We start from the raw sequence: 20,490 nt of genomic DNA, 5'->3' as shown, positions 1-20,490 counted from the left end.
TCTACACATCCGAGTGTTTATGAATTTGCTTCTCTGATCTACCCAGACTCACGCAAGCGTTGATTGTGTCCTCCATCAAGACAAAATCCTTGACACCAGCAGCTTTTTCTCCATGTATCATGATGTGACCTATGGGTCCACTTGTGAGGGTCCACTGACCTACCTGGGAAGTGGGTATGAAACCACTGAGAGTCGCCAAGAGCCACCACTGGCCAGCCCACAGGAGCCCCATTCCCCTTGTTTGCCCAGCCCCTCCCTGAGCAAGCTGAGAAAGGCCCACGGTGTCTCTGTGTCCCTGGCACTGTGGTCAGGAGTCACAGTCCAGGGAGAGTCCGCTTTCATTTGCCAGCTGATGACAACGCTGGGTACCCATGCACCGGTGGCCACACAACCGGCGAGCAGCACAGGGGGGCCTAAGTCCTGGCCACCACAGGTGCCACCTCCAGGTGATGCGGCTGATGACACCAACCACATTTGGATCCCAGCACGGGCAGTGTCTCAGTGATCCCCACGCCTCACATTCCCTGCCCCGTCCTCGGTCCCTCTGCATCCTGACTCTGTGGATGCTCACCAAGTCGACCGAGGGGAGGGCAGTGCCCAAGGCCACCTCCTGTGGGTGCCGTTCAGAAACTGGAATGCAGGGGAAGATCCTGATAGCTCAGAGAAGATGGCGTGGGGCCCGTTCCCGTGGCTGGGTGTGGGGTGACCCCTGCCCCTCCCATGGGCACACGCAGCCTCACCCATGGGGCACAGGCCCAGCACACCCATACACGCTAAATAGGAGTGGGGCACTCCCAGTATGGGTATGGGTCACCCCTGTCACCAAAGACGGCAGTCCCAGCCCTCCCTGAAGGGATGAGTTCATGCACTGTTGACCAGCATGGCCCATGTCATGAATGTCCAAAGGGCCCTTGGCAGAAAAAAGGCTCCCTACCCTGGTGCTCAAACAACCCACCACTGTCTCTGCCTCCCTAGGCCAGCATCGGCTTCCTGGGGGCAGAAGGGGGGTGGCACTGGGCCAGGGTGGCGTTGGCACCAGTCGCCCCTGCTCCCCACCCAGGTGCTCACAGTAACCCCTCATGGCAGCCAGGCCCTGTCACCCAGTTCCCTACTCCCTGCTGCCTTACCCCCACTCCCACCCCCGCCAGCATCGTGAGCCCAGGTGTGTCCCCAGGGAGCAAGAGGCAGCGATGAGGTGCGCGCCTCCCTAGTGCTGGCCTTTAGTCAAACCCTAGGACGCCCCAACACTTCCTAAAGAAAGGGCAGTGACGGGCACCACGCAGTCACCCGAGCAGAACCGCTCACGCACAGACCCCGGCTCTGCTGCGCACACACCCCAGACCACTAGCCTGGGGCTGAGAAAACAGGAGACACAGGGGGTAAAGCCAGGTCTGAACATGCCCCTTGGAGGGGGTAACTGGATCATGCCACTCTCTTCTCTTCTCCTGAGCCCCCCCGAACTGAGCAGTCACCCCAAGTCTCCTGAGGTGCCACAATGGCCATGCGTGTCAAGAACCAAGCCATGTGCTTCTTTTTAGTCTAATGCTAGGGCAGCCGTTCTCAACCTGTGGGTTGCGACCCCTTTGGGGGTCACCCGATTCATCACAGTAGCAAAATGACACTGATGAAGTTGCAACGACAATAATTTTATGGTTGGGGGGGGGCAGCACATGAGGAACTATATGAAAGGGTCGCGGCGTGAGGAAGGTAGAGAACCCCTGTGCTAGGGGAAACAAAACAAACAAGTCTCCATAAAAATTTGGAAAGCCATCCAATCTCCCCTTTCACCGTGGCAGCCAGGAAACTCCGCCGTTTACAGACAATAGCTCCCTAAGTGGCATGAAGGTACCAGCTTCGTTCCTCAGCGCCTCTCCTTCTGACTTCCTGCCTGGCACAGTTTGCCTTCAACCGTTACAAAACGGAAACCAAACACTGCCTCCCAGGGACCCTCCGGGACCAGGTAGAGCTGCCCTGTGGGTTTCTGAAACTCCCACCCTGGACGAGAGTAGAAAGCCTCATCGTTTGCCCTGGAGCGGCCGGTGGCTTCCAACTGAGGACCTTGCAGTTAGCGGCTCAGGGCGTACTCATGACCACCAAGACGCCCTCCGTCCACCCATTCGCAGCAGCAGAATCCCTCTTGGTCAACCCTGAGAGGCCCCAACAATCAGGCAGCCAGTCAGACAGACACTGTCAGACAGACCAGCAGCGGTAAGGACCCAGGCTGTCCAAGGTCTCAAGGACCTCCACTCACCAGGCAGACGAGCTCTGAAAGGTCATCAGCGGTGGGCTGGGGCCGTCCTCCCGAAGCGTGTGCACGGCCTGGGGGGCCTGCGGCAGGGTGCCCGGGGGAGGCTGGGGCTGCCCGCCCCCCGCCGGCCTCGGGGGGTCCTGCTTCATCCAGCGTCCGTCGAGACCCCAGCGTACCAGGTAGACCTTGCATATGTCGTAGTTCATGGCCGAGAAATACAGGAGGTCCAGGAGCAGAAGCATCAACACAAAGAAGCCGTAGACCCACACGCCCAGCAGGGCCGTGTAGTTGCTGGGGAGAGACGGAGGGCGAGGCTGAGCCAGGCGGAGGGCACGGGGCCCCCACCCCTGGGACCGGGCACCCTGCCCACCACCCCTGCCTCCTCTCACCTCCCAACCCTGCAGGCCAGCAAATCCCCCCTGGGGGAGACTCAGTGCCCGCCGAAGCCTCCGGGCCTTCCTCTGAGCCGTCATCCCATACCAGTCGGCATTCACCGGCTCCTCACGGTGGCACTGAAACTAGGGGGGCGTTACACCCATTTTACAGGTGAGGGTGCAGGAGCTGATACACCTCACCCGGCCACAGAGAGCCGGGTCCTGACTTCTTATCACAATCAACAGACTGCTGGCGACATTCGCTGGCACCGAGCCCGCCCCGGCTCGTCTCGTGGGGATTCCTTGCCACGGGTTGCAGCGAAGAACGATCCGGCAGTTGTGTTGTTGTTGTTTTGTTTTTCAACCCCAGTGGGGCTATCAGGGAAGCCTTGGACTGCTAACCATGAGGCTGGCAGTTCAAACCCACCAACCGCTCCGAGGGGGGAAGAGGAGGCTTTCTGCTCCCAGGGAGACCAGGCGCCTCAGAAACAGCAGTTAGGGTTTCCGAGTTAGGGGGCTGACTTGAGGGCCGTGGGATTTGTTTGGTTCTGTTAGTTTGGTTGGTTATCTTTCTGAGCGTTGATTTCCAGGCCTTTCTACCGTGGTGCCGCTGTTGGCTCTGACTTCCGTGCCCACCCCTCAACTTCTAAGTGTGTCTGTTTTGTCTCAAGGACCTTGCAGCGCCTGCCCCCCCCCACCCCCGCCAGGGCTGGAGACCTCAGGAACCCCGTTATGTAGGCAAGACCTACGAGAGGCCACAAGCCACTCCTCAGCCCAGCTTGAGCCCTGTAGCTGATGCCTCCCGCTGGCCCGAGACCTCGAGTGTCCACCTCCCACCCTCTGGCGTGGCTCCCGGAGGCCTGTCAGAGGCTGCTGCCTGGGAGACACAGAGAGAATGAAAGCCGTCTGTATCTCCCACATGCTGGGGAAGGAGAGGGGGGAGGGGGTGCCACAGCTCCTGGCAGCTCTGGGCAGCTTCACACGCAGCTTCTGTTTCATCGCCTGCCATTTACAGAACATGCACGCACGCACGCCCTGCGTCTGGTTGGAGTTAATTTCCAGATCACATTTTAAAATCAAATAATAATTCAAACTAACAAAACCCAGCTGAATGTGACTTCCAGGGGAAGGGGGGACGAGGGGCCCTGGAGGCCGAGAGCTGCCTGGGGCAGGCAGGTGTCCTAGAGGCCAGCACCTGCAAATAGACCCGTTGCAGGTAATGGGGAGTGGTGGCTGATGGGGGCACCTCACACTGCAAATCCCTCGTTTTCCCTCAACATGAGTGCCTGGGGAGCAGGGCAGGCCGACAGGCGAGTGGTGCAGGGAGGTGGTGTCAATAACAGAGGGATTGTGAGACCTGTGAGACCTGACTCCCCTCATCTCTGATAGAGGGTGGGCCGAACACTGACCAGATGTGGGGAAATGACCCCTCCACTCAACACCCACCCTTGGCTTGACCTTGGGAACACCCCCAGGTCTGTGGGGCCCTGAGGTCTGATACCTCAGCTCCAAATCCATCTGTGCCAAGCAGACTCTGCGGCATCTCTCAGCAAGTGACTGTGCCTCAGTTTCTGGTCTATAAAATGGGGAGAAACCAAACCCACTGCTGCGAGCCAGTCCCGACTCCTGGTGACCCTGCAGGGCAGAGGGGAGCTGCCCGTCGGCTTTCCTTGGCTGTCATCTTTAAGGGGTACAGATGACCTCGTCTTGCTCCTGGAGAAAGGGGAGGCAGGGGGACACTAACTCATCTGGACCCCGTGGGCCTCCCAGCACACCTGTGTGCCGAAGGGCTTTCCTGGCTCTGCTCCTTGGGATGCAGGTAGCCAGGCCCTTCTTGCAAGTGCCTCCGGCTGGCTCAATGCGCCGCCCTTTGGGTTGGTAAGAGAGCGCTTAACCAGTGCGCCACCAGAGACCCCAGCTCCTGAGTGTCCGGTTTATTCAGGGATTCTGAGACTGGGTCTCTGTTACTGGCTGGTATTAATCTTCCTGGTGGGGGATGTTATGCATCACAAAGCACACTTCAAACTCACTGCCATGGGTAGAACTGCCCCTGTGGTTTTCCAAGACCATCACTCTTTATGGGAGTAGAAAGCCTTGTCTCTCTCCGGTGGAGCAGCTGGTGGCTTTGAACTGCTGACCTCATGGTTAGCACCTCAGGGTGTCACCACTATGCCACGAGGGCCTTTATTCAGGGCCAGGCTGCCAGTCCTTATCCCCGGCACATGCCATGCTCTCAATGCCCATTAGCTCAAGTGACATTGTTGGGCCGCTCCCAGCCTCAGACGGGTAAGCTGGACTTGGCGCTGCCCAGAGAGTTCATCCTTGGCCCTGACATAGCCCTCAGGGAAGGCTTTCGGCAGGAGGTGACAACTGAGCCCGTGACTAGCTAGCTTCACAGACAGACAGCTGTACCAGCAGAGGAACTGGGAGCCACCAAGTCAGAGGCAACTGGGTCTCTCTATCCCCCACTCCACACCGCCGAGTGAGGTCCTGGGAGCCAAACCCACTGCCCGCAAGTCTATTCCACTCAGAGTGGCACCTGAGGGCAGCATAGACCCGCCCCTATCCGGCTCCCGGGCTGTACATCTTGACAGAGCATTCTCTTTGGGGGCATCATAACCGCCAGGGCCTGTGGGAAGTGGGGTTTGAATCCTGTCTCAGCCACCTTATGGTTGTAAGCTCCTAGCTGACTCTCCTGACTCCCGGGTGCCTCAGTTTCCCCAACTGTGAAATGGGGATGTTCAGAGGCTGTAGGGGTGGTGTGGTGTGTAGAGCATGCACTGCTGTGTATGTTGCTATTGTTATTGCTACTATTATTCCACAGCACCCACCCCCTCACCCCCCACCCCAGCTGGCAGCCCTCAGCATCTTCCAACAGCTGCCCCCGCTTCCCACTCGGGCCTCTCCTCCCGCCAGCCCCCGCGGCTGCTGTCATGGGAACCACCGAGGCCAGCCCGGCGCCATGGGGGCTGCTGGGAGGGTGGAGCGAGGATGCTTTCGGAAAGCAGGGGAGGGAGCGGGCGGACATCTGCTCCAGAACCCCTGCTCCAGTATGTGGACAAGCCTGCCACCTCTATTGCCTGCCAGTTTTCCTCATCCGAATGCCTCCAGACTAAGCTGCGGTCCCTTCCAAGAAGGTCACTCCAGAAGGGACCTGGTTGTCAGTCCTTCACACCTCAGTATAAACAAGCCCTGGAGAATGCAGGCTTCCTGCAGGCTGTTGCTGCAGAGTCCGGTGACCCTGGAAGGTGGGTTTATAAGAGGAGCCAAGGAGTGTGGAGTTGCTGGGCACCCATTCCCCAGGCAGGCAATAAGCCTGAGCACTTGCAGGTGGACTCCCTGCTAAGTGCTCACTGGGACAGGCAAAGGCTTCCCTCTACACCAGGGCCTCAGGCACCTGCCAGGTGGGCAATAAGTCAGACTGCAAAGACTTCCCTCCCCCAGGGCCTCAGGCACCTGCAGCCAGTCAAGAAGCGCTCTGCCAGGTGAAGGGAGGGAGGGTGTTCCCTGGTGAGCCGATTTTCAGCAGATGTGGCGGGGGGGGGGGGGTGCGCAGATGGGCAATGTGTGACTAACAGACACAGCCATCAACAGCAAGCATGTTGAGGGGCAGCGGCCAGAGTGCCAGGAGGTCCGCCCCAGGGGACAGGTGCTGAGGGACACCGAGGTGCTGAGGAGCAGGTGTGAGGAAGGCGTGTCCCATAGAGAAATTCGTTGAGAGGTGAGGGCAAGGACAGTGAAGACTGCTGCAGGGCACGGTGACCGGGCAGTGACAGTGACAACCAAGCATGACTTTTGCAGTTTAACCCCTCCCGCGCTGCCACCAAACCCAAACAAAACCCACTGCCGCCAGGTCCACGCTGACTGAGTTTACAGGGATCCTGAGGGCTTCTGGGCTGTAGATTGTTACCAGAGCAGACAGACTCATCTTTCTCCCAGAGAGTGGCTGGTGGTCCTGAACTGCTGACCTTGCGGTTAGCAACCCAGTGCGTACCCACAAACACCGGTCAAACAAGGTTATGAAGACCTTCTTTGGAAATGGCAGCTCCAAACCAAAAAAACAAACCCCAATAGACACACTCACTGCCACTGAATCTGCTCTGACTCACAGTGACCTTACAGGACAGGGTCGCACTGCCCCTGTGGGTTTCCCAGACCGTCTCTCTCTTCACGGCCATCCAGTCAATGCTGACTCAGAGCAGCGCCCCTTGAGTTTCTGAGACTGTAACCGTTTATGGGAGTAGAAAGTCCCGTCTTTCTCCTGTGGAGCCGCTGGTGGTTTTGAACTGCCAACCATGAAGATCAAAGCCCAATGTGTAACCACTCCACCACCAGAGCTCTACTTGCTTCGAGGTTAGAGAGCCTCATCTTTCCCCCCAAGAAGCGGCTGGTGGTTTAGAACTGCCGACCTTGTTGTGGATCGACGTGGATATGAGGCCAGCCCTTCCCCACTCAGTCAAAGCTGAGTGATTCTGGGATGGAGTGAAACTGCCCCGGGGGAGAGGCTCACCTTTCAGGAGGAGCTGCGGGTTGGAAACATGGACCTTTAGGTTATTGGCTACACACATCACCACCACACCACAGTCCAAACTCCAAACCAAACCCACTGTCAGCGAGTCAATGCCGACACACTGGGATCCTAGAGGACAGAGCAGGGCTGCCCCTCAGCATTGCCGACCCTTCACAGAAGCCGACAGCCTTGTTTTCCTTCCAAGTTGTGGGAGGTGGGTTTGAACAGCCTGGTGCGTAAAGCCGTGCCCACAGATGAGGGGCCATTTCCCATCCCTAGGCTCAGAGGAAGGTTTTCCCAGGACGAAATGCGATGGCTTCGAGAACCGATCCAGTCCTTCCGGAGACGGTGTCTATTTAAACTTTTATGATTTCCAGGACTTGATGGGGTTTGGGAGCCGGGCAGATAATAATAGTCGGGGACATTTTCTCTTTATCTTTCTGGAAGAATCATTAAGGACGTGATGGATGACCACACTCTCTTTAGAGCCGTGAGTCACAAGGTGCGTACCCTTCCAAAGCTGGTTCGATATTGCAGGCGGAGGCCTAGGCAGTTCCTGGGCTGTGGATTTTGTGATCACCACTGTTCCAAGTTGGAGTCAGGGGTCGCTGAAGGCGGGGCTTCTGGGCTTGTGGCTGCGGCTGTTTCTGTAACTTGCAGGCGGCGGTCCACGGAACTTTCGGGACTCTCCGCCTGCACTGTTTTTCAAACGTGCTGACTCTTCTTTGGCCTTCCTTATTCAGTGTCCAGGATTCACATGCATAAGGGGCCACGGGAAACTTGGGTCAGGCGCGCCTTCGTCCTCCAAGTGACCTGCGTGCTATTCGGGACTTTCCAGAGGTCTCGTGCAGCAGGTTGACGCGATGCGATGTGTCCTTTGAAAGCGGTTCTGCTCTGTCACAAGGAGCCGGCGGGAGTTGAAAATCAACTGGACGGCGCCTAATAGGAAGCCTTGGTGGTGCTGCAGGTTAGGTGTGTGTGTCAGTCTGGGTCGACTAGAGAAACAGATCCAGGGAGACTCACATGTGTGTAAGAGAGAACTTTATATCAAAGTGTAACTGCATATTAAGGAAACATCCCAGCCCAGTCCACATCAAGTCCACAAGTCCGATATTAGTCTATATGTCTGATACCAGCCTATAAATTCCTCTTCAGACGCATGCACGCAACACATGCAATGACACTGAATGCAGAAAGATCACAGGCCAGTGGGTGGAAAGTCTTGTGGATCCAGTGGCAATAGAGGTATCTTGGAGCTGGCGTGGGTCTCCACGTGGCTCCTCCAGCTCCTCTGGCTCCATCAGTGTAGCTCCACGTGGCTTGTCAACAGGAACGTCTCGCAGGGAGAGAGCATGTCTCTGACCTCCAGTGAGCTATTTATCTCCATTTGCACCTCCCAAATGAGGTCATCAAGCTGCGGCCTGATTGACAGGCTAGACTCCACCCCTTCGCAAATTGACCAATTACATAACTGTCACAGTGCGGCACTGCTAGACACAGAGCCAGCAGTTCAAACCTGCCAGCCACCCTGGGGGAGAAAGATGAGGCTGTCTGCATCCTTAAAGATTTACAGCACGGGCTGCCAAACCTATTTCGCCCACTGCCCACTTTTCAGGGGAGCAACAACTCAGCACCCCTTCCCACAATGAAAACCGTCTGCACTCTAACCCTCGTCCAGCCATGGGGAAGCAGAGGCTGCAGGGACCTGGCTGGCCAGCGAGGCCCCAGGCTTTGAGGACAAGTGCTAAGCACCTGCTCCCCTGCCAAGGTAGAACAGGGGAACAGAGGAGGTTGGTTCATCACTGGGATAGAGTTCAGGGATGTGCGTTTGCAGTACCCCCACCCATCATTCTAGCTCCCAGGCGGGGGCTGTATCGCCCACTCAGTCTCGGAGATCCCAGCTACGGTCACCATGAGTCTGAATTGGCCCGATGGCAGGGTGCTGGGATTTTTTTTTATGGTGAATGAGAACAAGTAGAGCTTGTTTTTGTTTTCCCCTTTCACAGATTTTGGTCCTCATTAGGGAAAGCTCTTCGGCACCCAGGAATCAGGGCAGCACTGGGCACGAGCAGGTGGCTGGAGCTCTGCCAGGTGGAAGGTGAGCTGTGTGGGGCCTGACAGGGTCCACTGACAGCGGAGGAAGAGGCTTGCAGTCCGTTAGCTTCAAATACTGGGGCTTGGTGGCTTAGTGGTTCCACACTGGGCAGCTAGCCACAAGGCCAGCAGTTCAAAACCATGAGTCTCTCTGGGAAAGAAAGGTGAGGCTGTCTATGAGTTACAGTCTCGGAAATTCAGAGGCACTTCTAGTCTGTACTATAGGGTCACTAGGCGTCAGCATGGACTCAATGCCAGTGAGTTGCATGTGGGGGGGGTGTCGGGGGGTGGGAGGTCTTCTTAGGCTCCTTCTCCTGCCACCCCACCCTCAGCCATCTGCCTGGAGGAGTCACCATGCTGGAAACTCCACTCTGAGACCACCAGCTGCATAAGGATTTCCCTGTCCCTGTCCCTGCCTCTGGGCCATGCCCTGTCCAGCCACAGTTCCCCACCCCCGACACACTGCCCTCAGGACCTGCTCACGAACCCCAGGTGGGTGGCCGCTGTTCTACCTTGGCAGGGGAGCAGGTGCTTAGCACTTGTCCTCAAAGCCTGGGGCCTCGCTGGCCAGCCGGGTCCCCGCAGCCTCTGCTTCCCCATGGCTGGAAATGGGCCTCGGTGAGTGCCTTCCACTCACGCTGCTGCCCGCCTTCCTGCCAGGCAGCCAGAACCAAAACAAACCATTCTGTTCCTCCCGAAAAACACAAATAAATAAGTCATCCGGCGCTCGCCTTCTCCCTGTCACGGCTCCGCCCCTGCTGACTCACTGCCCGGGAGGGGCAGCCCCGGGGTGGGCCTGGCTGATCCGGCTCTTAGCTGGCCCCAGATCCAGCCCAGGGGGTCAGGGGGCCTGGCTAGACTGCCCCATGCATGTCCTTCCCCACAGGGAGAGCAGGACACCTGTCCTCACCCAGGGAGGTGGGCTCAGGCTGATGGGTGGTCTGGGCCTCAGCCTCCAGCCTGCCTCAGAGTCACCATGGGACTATGGGGCTGCTAACCAGACGGTCAGCAGTTCGAACCCACGCACTGCTCTGTGGGAGAGAGACGAGGCTCTCTGCTCTCGTAAAGTGTTGAGTCTCAGAAACCCACCGGGCAGTTGTCCTCTGCCCTCCAGGGTCACTGTGAATGGGAAATGCCTGGATGGCAGGAAGTGTCCTAGGGATCTTATCCAGAGGGGCCCTGGGCTCATGGTGGTGTTGGGCCACAAAGGGTCAGAGGCATCGTGGGTGTAAGGGGGGAGGAATCATCCGGAAGCCAGTGGACGCTACCTTCCCCGCCCCCTGCCACACACACACACACACACACACACACACACACACACACACACACACACCCGAGGCCACCTTAGATCCTCTGCACCACAAGGCCAGGTCCCAGCCCATTCCTTGGCCTGTTCTAGGCACAGTTCCAGGACCAGTTCACTGGCTCAGCTTCTTCTGAGGTCCCAGAGCCCAGACAGCTAGGAGGGCAGGTGGAGGGACTGGAGCAGCCCCATCACAGTCCTTGGACTGATGGTCAACTTGGCGACTCTGCCCCCACCATGTGGTCACTGGCAGGGCCTGTACCCCATCCAGGCTGCCCTGAGCCCCACGGGCCCTGCTGCCCTCAGAAGGACCCCCAGCCATGCCTACGAAGCCTTGCCAGCTGGGTTCTCTCCCCAGGCTCCCTGCACCTCCTCCTGGGCCCAGACCTCAATTTCTTCTGGCCTCGGAGGCCCCCACCTTCTTAAAAGCCTCTGAAAGGAGCCAACGTCAAAGTCAAAGCCAGCCACCACCTTCTCTGGAGCCCAGGAGCAAGTGTGAAGACGGCAGAGGTGGTGGGAGTACTCCCCACTGTGAGCTCTGGGTTCTTGTCGGTGGCGAGGGAGGAAGACAGCTCAGGGGGCAGGGGTGGGGCATACTAACAAGAGAAGCTGCCTCTAGACAACCCACCACCAAGTGTTCAAACCCATCAGCTGGTCCTTGGGAGAGAGAGGAGGCTGCCTGCTGCAGGTAGATCCACGGCCTTGGAAACCTAAGGAGCAGCAAGCCTCCATCCAAGAGGGTCACTAGGACTTGGAATTGATTTGGGGGTACATTTTTTGTTTCCCAAATGGGGTATGGGGTGTGAGCTATTTGCATTGTGTGGGTAGAGGCCAGAGGTGATGCTCCACATCCTACAGTGCATAGGATAGACCCCCCCACCCCAGCCAAGACTCACCCCCTCTCTAATGTCAGTGGGGCCTCGGTGAGCTTCCTGAACTCCTCCCTGCCCTGAGTCACCTCCCAGACAGATTGAAGCCACTTCCAGAACAGCTGTGTTGGCTCTTGCCTCCAGCCCCTGCGGGCTGCACTGATGGGCTGGCTGCATGTCCTAGCCTGGCCGCCTCATCGGGCCCAAGGGAGCGTGCGCCCTGAGAAATGCATGAGGCTCTGGGAGGAGCTGCAGGTGGATTCGGTGATGTGATAGGAACAGTGCCCGGCGCACAGCCGATGCTCCAGAAACGAAGCCCAACTCCAAGCCCCAACTCTTCACTGTCCACCTCAGGGCCCAGTGGGCGGGGACACCCTGACATCTGTCCCCATGAGCAGATCACAGAAGCCCTGGCCTTCCAAGTCTTGGGGAAGTCTGGCTGCTGTGCTGAGTCCCTGCCCGGCTTTCAGCCGGCACTTGTCACGTTGCCAGGGCCCCACTCTACCTCCCGAGGGGGATCAGTCTCTGGCCTCATAAAACGCTTGGGTCAAATTCCAGTCCCCCAATTCCAGGGCTGAGCTTGCCGAAAGACTTCACACATGGAATTATTCTAAGGCCTGAGCAGATGGCAAGATATTCAGGGGACGCTCCAGTGCATTTGAGGCAGGCGGGTTGGTGGGAGGAGGGAGATCTGGACAATAGGGTTTCCTGTCTCCTGTCTGACCCCATGGAAGAGGCAGAGCCCCCTGAGTGAGCACAGAGTGGCTTAGGCCCCACCATCAGGCAGAGAGATGGGTCCAGACCCAGCCCACCACCTCTCAGCAGTTCTGCTTCGTCATCCAATAGCGGTTCAACAAACACTCCCTTTTCAAACCTTAAGATTAAAAAAAAGAAAACTACATCCATCCATCTCTTGCACAGAGTCTGCCTCTGACTTACTGAGGAAACCACGTACTGAAGAGTCCCCGTGACAGTCGGGCAGATGATAAGAGTTTCAACAACTAGAGAGGCTAGCCTGTGTGATAGGACAAGAAAAGAGGAGAGCAGCAAAGGACAGACGGAGGCGGTCAACTCCCGGTTGTCGCTGACATCACCGGAAGCAGAAAGGGGTCCACAGAAAGCAGCTTTGGGCAGCGGAGAAATGTCAGGAAGGTGCAGAGTACAGAGTTACTGAACAGAAGTCATTTGTCATCTGAACCACAGTAGTCAGAAGGGAGAGTGGAGGAAAAGACCCGATTTATAATTTCAAACTCAGTAAAAAAGAAAAATCCCTGCTGTTGAGTCGATTTAGACTCATGGCAAGTCTGTAAGATACAGTAGAACTGCCCCGTGGCTTTCCCAGACTGTAAGTCTTCACGGGACCAGAAAGCCTCATTCCCACCTGGACAACAGTGGGTTTGAAAGGGTAACCTAACCTAACAGTGAGCAGCCTAATGCATACCCACTGTGCCACTGGGGGCCTGCTTCCAAGGGGTGAGACTTGGGGGCAGGGCGTGCTGGTTGGGCCTCAGTGGGGGGCCCTGGTGCTGGGGTGCAGTACTCACTTGTGCATGTAGCCCTCGGAGCCGGCCGTGAGGTTGGCCTGCATCACCGCCTGGAACTCCGTCTCGTTGCAGCAGTACTTGAAGACCGTGTTGTTGTGGTGGCAGCAGAGGACGAAGGTCTTGTTGTCCGAGAGGCGGGGGCAGTGGAAACCAAAGTGGTAGCGGCCCTTGTGGTCGGTGTAGGGCTCACACACCCGGAAATGCGCAGACAAGACTGGAAGACAGAGTCGCCAGGCTGGGGGGGGGGGCCACTGTCCCCAAACCTCCAGCCTCTTCCTCCCACCCCCTCAGCAAAGCCTGTTGCTCCATAAACCACCTCTTTGGAGAGCCTGCCTCTGGGCTCCTCTTCCAATTATAGGGGTGTCAAACCAGTGGGTGGCCTCTCCGCCCAGGGACCCCACTCCATTCTGGCCAGGAAACCCATGTGGAGTGGGCCCCTGCTCTGAGTCAGGTGCTTTCACAGGCTCTATCCAGCCACGTGAGCAGGCAGGGTGGCGCCCCACTAAGCAGATGGAGAAACTGAGGCTCTGAGCTCTCAAATGACTTGCCTAAGACCAGCAGCGGCTAAGGGGTGGTGGTGGAGCCAGCTTCCGACTCAGGATCCAAAGCCCAGCATGCTCTGGGATTCCCTCCACTCGATGCTGACTCATAGCGACCCCCTGGGGCAGAGCAGATGTTGACTCACAGAGACCTCGTGGGACAGGGCAGAACTGCCCCCGTGGGGTCTCCCACAAGGCTGTCACTTTACAAGAGCGAGTCACCAGGCCTCTCTCCTGCAGAGCCAGCTGCAGGGTGGGTCCCAATGGCCAGCCTTTCAATTAACAGCCAAGCGCCTGACCGCTGCACCACCAGGGATGCTCTTATCCCCTCCCCCTTTCCCAAGGGCTCTGCAAACAGCTATCAAGCACAGCTGCTAAGCGATAGGTCAGAGGTCCGAGTCCGCCTGGCAGTGCCTCCAGGAGCCTGCCCATCCCTTCTGCCAAATCCGCCCTCGAGAGCCCTGTGACGCGTGCCCCCCCAGGCCCCTGTGGGGTTGCTGTGCAGTGGAGTCCACTCCATGACAGCTGACCACTGGCTTACTGCCTGGGATGGGGCTGGACCCACTGGCAACTCCAAACGGTAGGGGTTCATGCACTAGGCTCACCCGCCCTGTGGAACAGCAGTGCCTCACATCTATTGTCCCAGTGCCCTAACCTGGGGGCAGGGGGGGCAAAGGTCTGCCTAGGACCCTGAGAGAGCTGCCTTGGCCTCAGACCGCCTCCTGGACGCCTTGCTCCCTGAGGCAGTATTTTTGGGCTGGGCTAATGGTGGTTGTCCTTAGTGCCATCGAGTCGGCTCTGGCCCATAGCGACCCTGTGCACAACGAAACAAAACACTGCCCGCTCCTGGGCCGTCCTCACCATTGTTTCTGTGCCTGCGCCCATCCATGCAGCCACGGTGTTCATCCATTTCATGGAAGGCCTTCCTCTTTAGGGGAACACACACCTGAAGAAATAGGGGCAGTCCCTGGGGTACGAATGAGTCCTGTGTCTAAGGCCACCTTTCAGTTCATCAGTACATAGGTCAGTCAGGTCCCGTTAGTACCTAACGTCTGTACGTAAGAATCTCATGGGAGTGTACCTTCCTAGGCAAGGACACCGTCCCTGATACACAGAAACATCGTTCAGACTTAATGCAATGGTACAACTGCGACGGAGGACACGTGGTCAGGAGAGACCAGTCCCGGGAGAAGGACATCAGGCTTGGTCACGCAGAGGGGCAGCGAAGAAAGGGAGGGCCCTTGACGAGTTGGATGGGCACGGCGGCCACATGGAGGCACTCAGACACAGGAACGATTGTGAGGATGGTGCATCGGGTCGCTATGGGTGGGAACCGGCTAGCCGACACCTAGTAACCATGACAACAACTACTACTCCTGTAGTGTTTATTAATGAGCAACAGTGCAGGCACCTGGGGTTGTCAGTACCCTAGGCTCGGGTGAGGGGAGGAGGTTGGTTCATCACTAGGGGTGCAATGGGGCTGCCTGTGTGACCGTGGGGAAAACAGAGATGGAGGGGGGCTACGGGGACTGAAAAGGGGGCCCTGGCGGCACACATGGCTCCAACCACAAGACACTGGCCCTGCAGCAGCCCCTCGTGACCCTTGAAAGCTGCATCTGCCAGGAGGTGACTGGCTGCTCCCTGAGCAGCTCCTGGACAGCGTGCTGAGGGGAGGCCCAGCTGGGCCAGGTGGGATGGTAGAGGGAAGCTCCCACATCCATGTGGGGAGCCCAGGCTGGCTCAGGGCGGCCCCAGTGGCACTCTGCAGCCCCTGCTCTACTGCAGCACCCTCTTCCACAGAGGGCCACGGCCCCCATGGAAGAAAGATGCCATGCTTGCCGGAGGTGGGGAGGGGTGCCTAGAGAGCCTGTGGGAAATAGGGGGACCCTTCGATGGGCATGCAGGGGCTAGGGTGCACGTCTAGGCCCTAATTAGTCTCGTGTAGCCCATGGTTATAAAGCCCTGGTGGGGAAGTGGTTCTGTGTTGGGCTGCCAACCACAAGGTGAACAGTTCAAAACCACCAGAAAATCCTCTGGAAAGAGAAGAGGCTTTCTATTCCCGTAAAGAGTGACAGTCTCAGACACTTGCAGGGGTGCTTCTGCCCTGTCCTATTGTGTGTGTGTGTGGGGGGGGGCGGGAACAGTGAGGTGGAACTGACTCCGTGACAATGAATTTGGGTTGGGGGTTTGAGTCCCACTGCTGTTTGTTGCTGTTGCGTGGGTTCCCACTTGGCATGTGCCCACTGACATGTACAGAGTAGAACTGCCCTCCCCCACCCCACCCCACCCCGTCCCACGGGGCTTGCAAGGCCAGGCCCATTTGGAAGCAGACTACTGGATGGGTTCAAACGGCCAGCCTTCTGGCTCGTTGCCCAGCACTCGGCTGTGTGTGTTCCCGGCAACAATGCTCCCATGACACAGAGGAGCAGACCAGGCTCTCTAACCTGCCTCGCCAGCAACTCGTGGGGATGCTTGAGAAATGCTGATTCTCAGGCCCCAACACCTCCCGGATCAGAAGTGCCAGGTGAGCCTGTGTCTGGGGCAGAGCAGCTTCCAGGTGATGGTGCTGTGTCTGAGCGTGAGGGAGGTGAGGGGCTGGGGCGGGAGGTACCAGCAGAGGTGCCAGCGGCGGGGGAGTAGGGGGACCAGGGGCCCTCAACTGGGCAGGGTCTGCTCCCACTCAGCTGTGGACCCTGGGTGTGGCGGGAGCTCACTGTTCCTAAAAGCTGCTTAGATCTGGAGAACAGAAACCAAGACGCCGAGGTTAACTGAGTGGGGAAAGGCCTGAGCATGGGGGCTCTCAGAGACGAGGGGGCCTGTCCTAGGTCTGGAGGTCTATAGACATCTGTGATAGTTAAGATTTATTGTGCCAACCTGGCCAATGAACATATGTGGGATTAATTGAAGGGCGGAGAGATAAGTGGCTCGGTGAGCCTTGCCTTTCTAGTTCTCTGATGGTTGGACCAGGGTGCAGCTGCCTTAGCCAGTTCCCTGCTTCAGCTGGCAAAGGCTCACTTCCTGCAAGACATCCCTGAGGAGAAGCCACATGGACCTACCCCGATGCAGCCCTGGGTACTGGAACAGCCGTGTGGAGACCCCTGCCAATGCTGCGATGCTTACACGTTCATTGACTCGGCTTTCCTCCTGCAGTCGGCATCATAGTGTGTGTTTTGTGAGATGGAGGAGGACTTTGTAGATCGGTGTCAGACATATGGGCTAATGTTGGACTTAAGGGCTTGGACTGGACAGGGCTGGGATGCTTTCTTAAGGTACACTTAATAAAAAACTTTATATAAAACTCTCTCTCTTATAAAATATGAGTGTCTATGAATTTTGCTTCTCTAGTCTACCCAGACTAACTCAACGTCATCTGGGGAGGCCCAGGGAGTGGGGGCAACCCTGCATCTGCTCAACCTGAATTTGTACCATGGGCCCTGAGCTGTTTTGCAGACAGAGATCCGGGCTGCCCAAGGAGCCAGAGGCACACTGCGATGGGCTGCAGTTGGTGGGGTCCCAGCACCACTACCTGCTGGCTTGTACCAGGCAAGTCAGTTCCCCCCCACCCCCAACACACACACCTCAGTGTCCCCACCTGCAGAATGGGGACATTTTGGCAGTGCCAGGCTCTGACCCAGCCTCCCCCATTCCTAGTGCCTCTGGCCCCTGCACCACTAGCTGACAGAAGACCAGTAACCCCAGGTCCTTGGGGGCTCTGAGGCACCAGCAGGCTGGTCACAACAGGGTAGAACAGTGAGGGCTTCTCTTGTGGGCCTGACTCTGCCTACACCAGGTGTGGGATGCTGGAGGGACCTGGGAAGGATACTCCTGAGGGCGGGGTGGGGGTGCTCTGGGTCAACAGAAAACAGAGGGGGGCTCCTCAGAGGACTGTCCTCCTGGTCCCAGTCTCTGGTCCGACAGAAGCCCACAGCTCTGTCTCAGCTCCAAGCTGCACCCCCATTGACTGTCATGTGGCCCAAGCAGGCCTCCTTCACCTTCTGAGCCTCGGTTTCCTCATTTGTACGGAGGGCCAGTCATTCTCACCCTCTCCCTGCTCCCTACACCCAGGGCTGCCCGAGACCACAGGAAAATGGAGGGGTGGGAGGTAAGCCAGGCCTATGAGCCCGGACAAGCAGGCCGCTCACTTGCTCTCAGGACCCCTTGTGACCCTTCACTGGCTGCCCGTGTGTGTGACGGCTCCAGGGATTCTGGGCTGTTTATTAAACTCCTCCTCCCCAGCCCCTTGGCCCTGGGAGCGCAGGGTGCGCCCTGCTCAGACCAGGTCGCTGGATGTCTAGGCAGAACAGGCTGGGCTGGCTACACTGGTTGGTCAGCTCTTGCTTTAGAACCAGGACTGCGGACACCGCTCCAGGCCTAGATTTCGGGCCCAGGACACGGCCTATAGAAGGCTGGGGGTGGGGTTCCAGCCTCACCCTGGCCTGGGTTCAAATCTCTCCTCCTGTACTCTCTGAGCTCTCAGCTAGGCAGCTTCCCTCCCCTGCCTCAGTTTGCCCATCTGCGGAATGGGCATGACTCCCTGCACCGGGCTGTGGCTCAGAGGAGGAGGGAAGGGTGTCCCTAACAGCAGTGGGACCGGCTTGTGCCGGGGTGCCTGTGGGACAGACATTAAGCCCCGCCACCCCTTCAAAAGTCAGAACCCTGATGGGCTGGCACTGACCCTCCCTGCTCCCCCCTCTGTCTACGCCCCCCCCCCCCGCCCTCGGCTGCCCAGCGAGCGGCAGGACTGACCTGGAGTAAATAGCAGCGGGACGAGGACAATGAGCGCGTGCAGGGACCACCGGCCACAGCTGGTCATCCTCTAGCTGGCATCAGTCCGAGGGGCGCTGCCTGCTGGTGAGAGGAAGGGACAGGCTGGCTGAGCGAGGGCAGCCCCGGGTCGGTCTCAGCCAGACCTGCCCTGGTCCGTGTGATCACCTATATCCAGGGCTTCACGAGTCGTGACAAGGGACAGGGGTGTGGATGCCAGGCCTCCTCTGGCGGCACTGTCCCTGGGGTCAGAGGGTGGGTGTGATAAGAACTTAGAAATGTCTGCCATGGTGAGGACCTCACAGGCCCGGTGACACTGAGCTGTCACCCATGGGCGAGCCCCTGTGAGGCAGGCACTGTGCTGGTGGGGGTGGGGTAAAGACAGTGTGGCCCTGAGGGTGTCCCCGCAGGGGAGAGTGATCGCTCAGTGCCTCAGTTTCCCCATCTGTGCTTGTTCTGAGGGGTGAGCGTCCATGACTGCGACCTGCTTGTCACGAACGCACATTCCCAATGCCTACACCCCTCCCCACACATATACACACCATCCAACTTTGGATTAGTGGCCCCTCTTCTTAGACCAGTAACCCCCCACTCAGGAGCTTCCAGCGCCACTGCCCACCCCTGCTCCAAGTGCAGTCGACTGGATCCCTACTTCCCAAACCAGGTGAGTCTAACACACACCTCACGGGCCAGGCTGGGGCTGAGCCTCCTCCTGCTTCTGCTTCGGCCAGAACACTCCTTGGCTTAACCCCTGACCAGCCGTGAGAGTCTCAAAGTCAAGGGCCAAGCCCCAGCCCGGCCAGTCTCAGCCTCGGCTCTGGGCCCTCTCGGGGTCCAAGCCCCGCCTGGCTCACCGCAGTCCTGGCTGGCTCAGAACGTTGCTTCGACAAAACCTCTGTGTGTAGTCAGCCAGCTGATGTGGCGCTCTTCTAGCCTCCTGGAAAATCCCACACTCAGGGCCGTGTGCAACAAACAGCACAGATGCCCACAAGGCCAGCCCAGGGCACTGGCCTGACTGCCCAGGGGAGGCTGTGGGATCTGCAAAGGGACCTGCCCCCCAGGACAAGACAGCAGGACAGGAAGGCGCGTGACTCCATCAAGCACCACCTGGGCCCACCGATGGTGACGTCTGTGAAAACCCACCCCAGCAGCTGGCAGGGGTCCCTCCATCTTCAGTTCTCCTGCTGTGGGCTGGGTGCCCCGCAGGTCAGGGGCTGTGGTCTGGTCGCCTGGCCCAACAGAGGTTCTGGCAGGTCGCCATTACATAGGGGACAACCCCTTGGGCGCCCCACTGGCCCGGCCATGAAGCTCTCAGCTCTCACCGAAAGGGACTCCGGGCGGCAGCTTGACTCTGTGTACAGGGCCTCCGGGTCCCTGGGAGATATAACAAGTCTAAAGTAGTGGGCGAACCAGGCAGGACAAAGTTGGTCACTCCCTCCCTACCATAATGTCCTTTCTGACTCCTGGGAACCCTGTGGGACAGGAGAGAGCTGCCCCATGGGTCTCTGAGACTGTCCCTCTTTGTGGGAGCAGAAAGCTCACAATGGAGCATCCGGTGGTTTCGAACGGCAGCCCTTGCATAGCAGCCCCCACCTCCTCCAGGAAGCAGCCCCTGCGAGTCACCACTATGTCCCCAGGGCTCCCATCTTGCTAAAAGGACACCCACGACAGCTCTGAGATGGACCCTTGGGTCACGTGGTCTGGAGTTGGCCGAGCAGAGAGCTAACCAGACTCCACATCCCACCTTCCAGTGCCCATACTGTATGCTTCCAGAACCTTCCAAGGCCCCGTCCTCCTTCCCCCAAGGCACATTGCCCCCCCCCCATCCTCCAGGACGCTGAGGGTCCGAAAACTCCAAGAGCAGAGAGAGCAGGCGGGGAGGGGGCTTTCCCCCACCCCTGTGGCCTGGCCATGGGGTCAGCCAGGGACCGCTGAGCCAAGACATTACGGTTATTTTTAGCCTTGGATCCCGGATCCCGGGAGGCGTGGAGGGGGGGAGCGGGCACGTGAGGAGAAGCAGGGCTGGGAAGAGGGATTACCCACCCCCCTATCGGAGGGCTCTGAGGCCACAGGGACCCAGGCTGTCCAGATTTCCTGAGGGCATGGACCTCCATCCAGGTATGGACCCCGTCCGTCCGTCCGTCCGTCCGTCCGAGGCGGAGTGGTCTAGAGGTATCCTTGCTGCTCTCTGGCAGCCACAGTACATGTGGCTTGGAGCCAGTATCTCGACCTTGTGGCCCTGAAA

General features: G+C 58.4%; 1 protein-coding gene across 1 annotated transcript; it reads right to left on the bottom strand.

Moving 5' to 3' along the window:
* Positions 1 to 2,247: 2,247 nt before the first annotated feature.
* Positions 2,248 to 18,315, bottom strand: SHISAL1 (shisa like 1). The gene is made up of 3 exons (XM_075552658.1): positions 18,228 to 18,315; positions 12,943 to 13,156; positions 2,248 to 2,539 (listed from the first exon to the last, which is right to left on the bottom strand). Exons 1-3 carry the CDS (start codon positions 18,292 to 18,294, stop codon positions 2,248 to 2,250), a joined length of 573 nt encoding a protein of 190 aa, XP_075408773.1. The 5' UTR covers positions 18,295 to 18,315.
* Between the last annotated feature and the right edge of the window lie 2,175 nt (positions 18,316 to 20,490).

Source organism: Tenrec ecaudatus, chromosome 6, assembly GCF_050624435.1.
Source record: "Tenrec ecaudatus isolate mTenEca1 chromosome 6, mTenEca1.hap1, whole genome shotgun sequence".
In the NCBI taxonomy this organism is placed as follows: domain Eukaryota; kingdom Metazoa; phylum Chordata; class Mammalia; order Afrosoricida; family Tenrecidae; genus Tenrec; species Tenrec ecaudatus.
The sequence above is the reverse complement of the archived record's forward strand: the minus strand, read 5'-3'. Positions and strand labels throughout refer to the sequence as shown.

Excerpts from the sequence above, each read along its gene's own strand:
- SHISAL1 (XM_075552658.1), bottom strand. The coding sequence starts at position 18,294 with ATGACCAGCTGTGGCCGGTGGTCCCTGCACGCGCTCATTGTCCTCGTC. Across the intron at positions 13,157-18,227 it reads CCCGCTGCTATTTACTCCAG|TCTTGTCTGCGCATTTCCGG; the intron begins GTCAGTCCTGCC and ends TCTGTCTTCCAG. Across the intron at positions 2,540-12,942 it reads TCCGAGGGCTACATGCACAA|CAACTACACGGCCCTGCTGG; the intron begins GTGAGTACTGCA and ends GTCTCTCCCCAG.